The 9,824-nt window shown below is 42.1% G+C and overlaps 1 protein-coding gene and 1 long non-coding RNA gene across 2 annotated transcripts; both read left to right on the forward strand.

The window, feature by feature from the left end:
- The first annotated feature begins 1,857 nt into the window (after positions 1-1,857).
- Positions 1,858-2,487, forward strand: LOC126489107 (cystatin-C-like). Its single transcript, XM_050123175.1, has one exon. It carries the CDS (start codon positions 1,919-1,921, stop codon positions 2,267-2,269), a length of 351 nt encoding a protein of 116 aa, XP_049979132.1. The 5' UTR covers positions 1,858-1,918; the 3' UTR covers positions 2,270-2,487.
- A 911-nt stretch (positions 2,488-3,398) lies between these two features.
- Positions 3,399-9,231, forward strand: LOC126489108 (uncharacterized). Its single transcript, XR_007588853.1, has 4 exons — positions 3,399-4,761; positions 7,277-7,419; positions 8,558-8,876; positions 9,133-9,231. It is a non-coding gene; the product is annotated as an uncharacterized lncRNA (long non-coding RNA).
- Positions 9,232-9,824: the final 593 nt, after the last annotated feature.

Here is a 9,824-nt window from a genome sequence, read left to right on the forward strand (position 1 = left end):
CTCCTCTCTCCAATAGTATTTCCACTGTAACTACAGTCCATCTTCTAGCATGGCTGAGACTGATTGAAGCCAATCATTTTGAGTAACCTTATTTCTTGAAGCCTATGTCATTATCAACTCCCTCACATATGGTGAATACATGCCATAAGGTACTACTGCTTGCTTAATATCTTTTAGATTTTTCATATATATATATATATGGTTCTGATTTACATTCTGTATATACTTTTGGCTTTTTAGAGGTAGTAACAGAATAAGTAGCTAAAACTCTTGGTAAGTCATCTCTGACTCTGAGAGCTACTGCTGATGCTAAATCTTTACTATTGTCCTTTACCTGTACTTCCTCTCCTTGTTTATCAGTTCTGACAAGGTCCTTGATTGATTCAAATCTTTTTATCACTGTCTTTTGTGCTGACATATTCAGTCGGTACAATAAATAACCAGACCAGCTCAAGAACAACAGTTATATTTTAATAATTGAAAAAAGAAGGAACTCATGCTACAAGAGTGGGAGGTCCAAAATCCAAAATGGTCTGGCGAGCACCGCATAGAGAGAGAGAGCGCGCATCTACATCCCCAGGTTTTTCTACCTGGACCCTAGGTGTCCACACCCAAACTATATGTGAATGGTCAAAACTATCAGTTGATAGTTTCCCCATCATCTCCCCCTTTTGTCTAAACAAGATTGATCCAAACACAATACAGCTATATACAACAGAACAGATACCAAATATATAATTACAAACAATAAACAATATTAAGCAAGGAACACATGACAAAAGTTTTACTAAACATTCTATTTCAAGGAGTCTAAATGTATTGAAATTAAGTTTGGCTAAATCATAAGGAAGATAACTACAATTATCTAATCTTCAACTCCATCAAAGATCTGAGAAGGGAAGCAATATTACTTGAGTAAACAGGAAGTGCAATCAAGAAACTTCCAAACTGTGCAACAAATGACAGAGACAACTGACTACCTGGGCAATTACCCAAAGTCTCATTTGCAATGTTGAAGCAGCCAACTTTGGCTAAGACCTAGCATAACTGACATACCATTTTCAAAGGCAAGAGGCTGTGCAAAACTATCTTACCCTGTTTTGGCAGGATATGACAGTCCTGTTTTGTCCATTTACGGATACTCTGTATCTCTGTCAGTGGTTGAGGTATGGGCATTTCTTTGCCCAAAGGCCAGTTCTGCAAAGAAGAAAGGCTCCAGGTGGTGTGTCTTTGATGCTCAACATTCTCTCTGGAGTAGATCGGTGTTGCCAGGAGTGATTGTCTCTCACTACCACAGAACTCTAGGTTAGATTAGAGGCCATTTTCTACAGCTCTTTGAAGAGGTTGAAGATTATACTATCTATACTGAATATAATCTCTGTGTATCTAAAGAACCTGATTAGCCTAAATATAAATATGACAAACATAGATGACTATTGATCTATAATTCTCAATACCTATCTAACTTAAAGACTAAGACAATAAACAGCTGTGCAATAAATAAGAACAATGGCCTTTGAATGTAAACAATGTATAAGTATCTTGATCAGAGGTAGTGGTGTACACTGCAATATGGTAAATATTGTTTTATTTATTTATATATTGTTATATATGTCAATACATAAAAACAATGTTTCGAACAGAGGTAGAAGCATACACACATACGATATTCAATATAACTTAACTTTGTATCAATATACAAGAATTGACACCAATATCATTGTCTAAAAACAATAACTAACAAATACCAATCTATTACCCCATCATCCAATTATCCCTCTTTTTCTTTCAAGAAGATCCCTGAGCCTATAAAATTCCTCCCCCAGGTCAATTGGGTAAAAGCTGCGCGCTGTTAGTAGCTTCAGTTCAGCCGCAACTCTGAGTCTAGTTGGAGTACCATCCCGTGTCCCAGCCAACCATGGCCAACCCGTTACGCGCCCCCCTGATCCTGATGGCAGTCCTGGCCTTGGCTTCGGCCGCGACCCCCAAGCAAAGTCCGCGCCTGTTGGGAGGCCTGCAGGAGGCCAATGTCAACGAAGAGGGCGTGCAGCGAGCGGTGGACTTCGCCATCAGCGAGTACAACAAGGGCAGCAACGACGCGTACCACAGCCGCGCCATGCAGGTGTTGAGAGCCCGTAAGCAGGTGAGTGTCCCCCCGATGCCCNACCAGCCCCATCTGATGAGGAAGACCCTCTGCTCCTTCCAGATCTACACCGTGCCTTGGGAAGGCACACACTCCCTGACAAAATCCAACTGCAAGGCTGCCTAAGGGTGATGGAGACTGCTCCTTACTTGTACTCCCCTCCTTCCCTGTAGTGTCCCATCCCTTGGGGAGGGTGCTCTAGCTCCAGCGTGTCAGCTCCAGGCGACAGTAGGGCAGCTGCTGCAGACAGGTTCTGCACATCTGAACAGCTGTCGCCTGGTTCCACTCTTCTCCCAGCAGTACCGTCATGCCTTGCTCAATTAAAAATAAAATAAAAAGATTTCCTTTAGAAAAAAAAATTCCTCCCCCATCCCTCAACCATATACCAATTATAACCAACCCCTAAATGATGTCCCTAAACCTGAGGGCAAACTTTGTTGGGAGAGGGAACGTTATCCTCTTTGCTTCCAGTTGTCATGGGGACAACATTCTTCCTAGGGGATCCTGTGGAATTTTAACAATGGTTAAATTCCAAAATTACTATTTGGTCTGGTAAAATTGCAAATAGTCTCTGAGTATTTTTTGTGGAGGTCCGGCAAGGATGTTGTAAAAGATGTGCACCATTTCAGCTAACCATGTCAGAACCATCCCGTGCAGCTGGTATCCAAAACAGGTCTTGTAATAGTGCTATCAGCATCATGACGTCATATAAACCATGTGGAGTTGTTGTTGTGGGGCCCCATTTTCTTCCTGGAAACTTCAAAGATTACTGCAGGGAAATTTATTGTTCACTATGGAAAGCTTAAGCATGATCTATAGACATATGCAGACATACATATTCAATGAAAGGTATGATAAAGACAAAACAGATATATTTTTAATGACTTCATCAAATCAATTAATTTCTGGTTCTCATTCTACACATGTTATTCCAAGGTTTTAATTTTTCACTTATCATATCTTCTTATCCATATATATTACTTGGATAGCATGTAGACTGCCTTCCTGGTGGGATGTTCTGTCTCCTGGCTTATCAGACTTTTTTTTTTAACAGTTTTTAATTGTCAAATTCAAAAGTTTGAATCTTTTCAGATAACTTCTCATTACGAGTCTGTAAAGATTGTATCATTTCTAAAAGTCTCTCATTCCTCACTCTCTTATGAAACCATTTCTCTAAGGATATAGTATGAAGAATAAAACTAACAGCCACCATTGCCACAAAAATATATGTATCAGGTAGGTCATACAGCTCTTGCAGCAATCCAGTCATAGCAGAAACAAAAATATTATGATATTCATGGGTGATGATATTGTCTACAATTGTCTTGGGATAATTTATTTATTTACTTACTTACTTACCTATCAATCTGATACTTAGGTATCAAATTAACTTACCTCCCTTATAATTTTCAGAAAACTTTTGTAGGTGTAATACTGCGGATTGTCCAGCAGGTGTCACAATTGTGGCAGTAAGGCAGGTCTAGATCAGGGACCTATGAGACCAAAAATTTTTAAAAGCGGCACACCTTCATATGGAGACAATTGAGTCAAAAGACTCAGAGCTTGCAGGTAATTGCCAACTGTGAAGTTACGGGTGGATTTTGGGCCAGTGGTTCTCATGGATCCATTCTGGGAATGCAAGCCTGTGTTCTAGGTGCAGGGATAGAGCTCAGCCTGATCAGAGCAGGCCAGACAGCAGCGGGACCTCAGAAGCAGATTTTAGCTTGGGAAGCAACAATGAGCCACAGGGGTAAGAGAAGCCACGGAGGTGTTGCCGCAGGAATCTGCAGGCATCAGTTACTCAGCCACTTAGCTGGCAGGACTGAGCCACACAGGGGTAGGAGGGCTAGAAATTACCAAGTCCCTACTGTGGATCAGCCACCCCATTCCTCGTTCAGCTGAGCCAGCTCGATAATTCAGCTACAGAGGGTTAGTTCAGCTCCATGGGGTGGGAGGAGGCCCTAGCGGGTCTGAGCAGGGACAGGCAATGTTGTGGATTCAGGCCACATTGTCGCCAAACTGTAGTAGTACCAAAGAGTTCCACAATAGCCCTGAAAGGAGTATTAACAAAGGTTTATTTATTTGGGGATAAACTCACAGTAAGGGTAGTGATCCACAGTCCTCTGTGAGCACTGGGAACTGGAACCGAATCCAGCAGAAAAAAGGGTCACATATGATTTAATGCAGTTAAAGTACATGAGACCACGCCCAGAGTGGGCCAGTATCTTAAAGTCTATTGGCTGAAGGAGTTCCCACAACACAGGGGCTGCTGGGATCAACAAGTCTGAGAGCTGGGATTCTGGCAGCGAGGCTCCAGCCACTATGCAGTTCAGAGGTTGGGAACAGAGCAGGTTGTTAGCTATAAGAATCTAATCATTCAGAACAGAAATATCTTTGTGTATAACTAATTCATGGGAAAACCCAGTGCATTTTAGTTGCAGAAACAAGATACCAAAGTGGGTGGAGGAAAAGCCATGCACAGGTCTAGAATAAAGTGAAATGTGTCTGCGCAGGTCCAAGACAACCCATATTGAACATTGAGGATTTTAGACGTCCTGACCTTCCGGTGACCTGTGGTGATGCTCAGGGGACTCTGTATGTGGAGAAACTTCCGCAAGGTGAGTTTCAGAACTTCTGTGCTCTTCATCTAGACAATAGCACCTTGTAGGGGGTGGGCATCTGTGTTGGCGGTGTATCATCCCAGAGTCAGTTTGTGGAACTCGGGATATTGGCAATGTCACGCCCGTTACTGAAGTGAGTGAGGGTTTGAGGTCAAGTATCCTAGGAGAAGAGGGCGTGAGAGGCCAAGTCCAGAGAAGCCAGAAACTCTTGACATTGCTCTCCTTTTGGGGAAACACAGGGTGCAATCAACCACCCCAGCAATGAAAGTGTGAAAGGCTTTCTTCCAAGGAGCTGCCCAAGCCCAGGGCAAGGGTTATGAGTTATGCAGGAACCTATCTGCATAGCGCACACAAAATACAGATACCCACAAAAGTATAGCAGGTCTCAAGTGTGAAGTGAACTCTTTGTAAATGGTTGTTCATGGCGATTCATTCTGTGTTTCTGTGAGTGACAGAAGCGCTCTACGCAAAGCCTTATTCGCAGACTCCACCCAAAATTCCACTGTGCCAGGCAGCATTTCTCAAGAGAGTCGCAGGCTGCTGTGTTCATTCTTTTCTGCACCAAACCCCAGAGAGGAGCAGGAATGGGGACATTTTTCATATTTTTTCTTTTTTTTTCCTCCTTCTTGTAGTACTGAGATTAAACTCAGGGCCTTGTACATGTGAGGCAGATGCTCTCTCACTGAGCTGTACCCTAAGGTGCAATTTTGCAAGTTTAAATGTCATATGTCCCTGGCCTATCAGGCTACCTCCCTTCCCCCTGTGAAAAAAACCAATAAGAAACCTGTTTAGCATCTCAGACCAGAGTAAGCCCTAACACACCAGGATGGGAAGTATATTTGTCTGAGAGAGTCAGCATCAACTTTTGTGGGTCAGTTAGCTGTAACCTCTGTCTAACTTTAAGCTGAGTAAGAAAACACAGAGGATTTGGATTGGAATTTGGATACACTCTAACCTCAGCTCTCTTGGTGTATTAGTCCATTATTCTTTGCTCTACTGAAATATTCAGTCAGGCTGCTCTATTTAGCTTACAGATTTAGAGGCTAAAAGGCCAAGATCAGGCAGCCTCATATATTGGCCTTTGGAGAGAGACTGAGGGCAGATGGTATTATGGCAGGGGTATGACATGGAGGAGGAAGAGATCACACCATAAGACAGGAAGCCAGACCGTGGCTGGGGTCCCATGAGAACTATGTTAATCCCTCCCACAGGCAGCACCCTCCATGATCTAGTGTCACCTCACATATCACCTTGTCAAGGACCAGGATTTCAATATATGACCCCTAGGGGGAGACTTTCAAACCATAGCTCAACTACAGGTCAGTTTCTCTGTCATCTGTATCAGGCTCCCTAATACTAAACCTCCTCTACTTTGAAATGAGAATAAAACTTCTCTCACCATATTGTTATGATTAAAAAGATAATGAAAATGAAATGCTGTGGAAATTGTGATTGTTAGGGTACAGTGCCACTGGTCCTCTATCATGGTGGAAACAGCACAGTTCTTTAAGATTTACTTTTATTTTCTGGTATGAGTGTTGGGCTGCATATGTCTATGCACTGAGTGTGCCTGGTGGCCATGGAGACCAGAAGATGACATCAGATCTGGAGTTATGGATGTGAACCCCATGTGGGTTCTGAGAACTGAACCTGGGTCTTCTACAAGGGCAGCAGTGCCCTTCACCACTGAACCGTTTCCCTAGCACCAAAGTAGTTCTTTGTTAGCAACAAATAAGTGTTTTCCCCGTGATTCTACTGCCTACATGCAATTTAACTGTTCCATGTAGACAACATTTCCTGAATCACTTTTAACATCAACTAGTCATGAGTCTAAAATATGAGGGATAACCAATTGTCATAACCTGGAAATATAATGCTATAGAAGTAGCTGTAGTGACAGCTTCCTCGTTGCTGGATTCACAAGAGTCCAGCATGGAATTTTCTGCACTCACTCACCTTTCTGAAATGCAAGTTGGACCTACACTGGGTCACAGTTAAAGAAAGAGTAAGAATCCTGGTCACGTTTTGGAGTCATTCCTTTTGATAATCTTTTAACATTACAGTAGAATGCTTTTAAAGGTAATGTCAAAGGCTGGAGAGAGCACTTTGTGATTAAGCACACTGACTGTTTAACTGACTGGTTCCAGAGGACCCAGATTCAATTCCCAGCAAACACACTTGGCTCACAACCATCTATTACTACAGTTCCAGAAGATTCAATGCCATTTTCTGGCTTCTGTGGGCAATAAGAACAGACGATGTACCCAGACACCCTTACAGACAAAACACAAATACACATAAAATAGATGAATTCGTTTTAGGAAAAGCATAAAGGATAACATCAGTGGTAGTCATTCTCTGTCTTTGCCTATCAGGATGGGTGTGTGGCCCCTGATGACTGAGAAGGAAATGCACATCCTCCTGAGACTAAACCTCAGTCCCAGACCAGGATATAATGGGCCAAGTGCAGGTGTTTTCATAGCTGGCTGCTCAGTTGGTCTTGGTCTTACAGGCACCCATGAGAAGAGTATATGCACTGAGAATGGAGAGTGGCTCACTCTCAGGGAGTTTGAAATCAGAGGAAACCGTGAAAGATCCAAGAACTGGAGGCAAAGCATATGTTGTCGAGGATGGACCCTGGGATCCTTAATAAAGGTATTCTGGAACTTCCATGGCTCCTGGGTAAGATGGTGAATTAAAAGCTTCTATGTGACAGACAGCTTCAATTATTCTGGGGTGAGACAACAGGTTAGAAGCTCTTCTGGTAACTTCAATCAAGGTATAATTCACGTGTCCAGATGTTAGCAGAATGACTGCGTAAACAATATCATAATTAATTTTCCTAGACAGGTTCCATGGCATGGGTTGTTGCCAACTTGCCAGACACGGGTGTTACCTAGGCTGTCTTGTGTTATAGCTTAATCCTCTTAATAACTTCCATTTTTTGGATGGTAGGAGAAAAGCCTTTAACCTTTAACATTAACTAGTTGCAGAAAATTTGGTAGCATGGATATAATTAAACTTATATTTAAATATAATTGAAATTAAATTTAAATATAATTGAGTGCCAGTGATAAAAACAATATATGATTGCATAGCTGAAAATAATGCGCCCATGTGGATGCTGCTGTACAGTTACAGAATGTTCCAGCAGTTCTTCTTCCAGGTTGTCGTCTCCTGCTTGTTCTTGAACAGCTGAGTACTGTGGGTCAGACCTGTAATCCCAGCACTTGGGAGACTGAGGCAGGGAGATTGCTCCAAGCTCAAGGATGGCTTACACTCTGTAGTGAGTTCCAGGACAGGTTACAGAGTAAGGCCTGCCTCAACTCCATCTACCGAAAAATAAAAGTAAAAGAAGGGAAATGATTTTGAAATAAGTTCTTTGTTCTTCATTTTTACCAACGCTGTAATTGGGAAAACCAGATTTCCTTGGTTGGTGGACCAATTTCCTTCGATGTAGGGTACACAGATGTTTCTGGCACATATCTCAGATGGCCTATCCCTGTGTCATCCTCACAATAAAAGTTTGCTCATCAAGTATTGGGTGAACTGAATCTGAAGCCATGGGGAGTACAGGTGTGAGCCCCTGGCCAGGGCAAGGCTTCAACTTCATACCCTATCTGCAGTTACTGCTGTCAGGGAGAGGAGACTGCAGAAAATGATGCTCAAGCCAAGGGGTGGTATGGCTATTTCGAGGTTTAGGACAAAAACCGTGTCATGGATCAGTCTTCCCTGAGCTGGGTCATGGAGGAGGACAGTTCTGGACAAGTGTAGAATTCAGCTTTCTTTGCAGGGAAAGAAGAGTGTGAGAAACAAGCCCTCAGAATGTCTAAAATTTTGGACGATCAAGTGGCATCCCTTGTCTGAGCTCACTGTAAAAATCACCAGGACAGGAAAACTGGATCTAAATGTTTCCTTGACTCACTGTGGGGCACATGAGGAGTAATATCCATGAAGACAGCTTGTATTTAACAAGGTTACAGACAGACAGAAATATCTAGAAGATGGTGAGAAATACCTCAATCACAAACTAAAAGCAAAGACCCTCCCATCATTAACTCTCTGTCTTTCACGGAGGAATTCTACCAGACTCACCTAGGACAAAGGGACAGGTAATTATCCCAAGATCTCCTGCTCTGATGTCTCAAACTATTGTCTACAAATTGTTTGTTTTCCATATCTGTGCCCTTGTAAGTTTCAGAATTGACCAATTTTTATTTGATCAAATTTGATTTATTCTGTGGTGCTTATATAGTTGTGATTTCACAAGCATAAGAGACCAGGGCTGCTTTGAGCTTCAAAATACTTGAGATAGAGATGGGAACAAACATTGGGAGCCATCAAATAAATGATGTATTCTGCTTTCAGGGGGAAAACCAAACAAGCCCCGAGTGAACAAAGAAAAACGTAACTGCTCCATGATCTTCTGCCATGATGTCAGAGGCCATTAACTACAAATTATTAATTGTTCATCTCTGCCATATTATAGTTCTTAAATTCACTGATGAAAATAAAAATGGATTCTAAAATATGTTTTTGTTGTGGTTGATAATTTAAAATATTGCACAATATAAAAAGCCAGTTCTCCAATTAACATTTGAGACTGAGATGGGAACACCTCTTAAAAATAGTAAAACAATGGACTAACAATATGGCTCAGGAACTAACTGTACTTGCTGCCAAACCTGATGACCAGAGTTCATCACCAACAACCATATGATGGAAGAAGAAGACAGGTTCCACAATTTGTCCTTTGCTCTCTACCTGAGTGTCGCAAGAGTGTCTATACACATGCATAAATAAAATGTAATTTTTAAAAATCTAAGGGCTGGAAAAATGGCTCTTCCAAAAGACCCTGGTTTATTCCCAGCATTCACATTGTAGCTCCCATCCATCTGTAACTTTAGTTCCAGGACTTCCCATGCCTTCTTCTGATCCTGAAGGCACCAGATTTAGATACAACCACACTTCTTTTGTTCCTCTGATGTAGATAAAACATTGGGTTCTCATCTCTGGAATCTGGATGACTGAGGCAGATGCTGAGGTTTCTGGTCCATGGA

The sequence above is a fragment of the Alexandromys fortis genome, unplaced genomic scaffold (assembly GCF_014885135.2).
Source record: "Alexandromys fortis isolate MF-2015 unplaced genomic scaffold, M_Fortis_MF-2015_v1.1 scaffold_213, whole genome shotgun sequence".
NCBI lineage: Eukaryota > Metazoa > Chordata > Mammalia > Rodentia > Cricetidae > Alexandromys > Alexandromys fortis.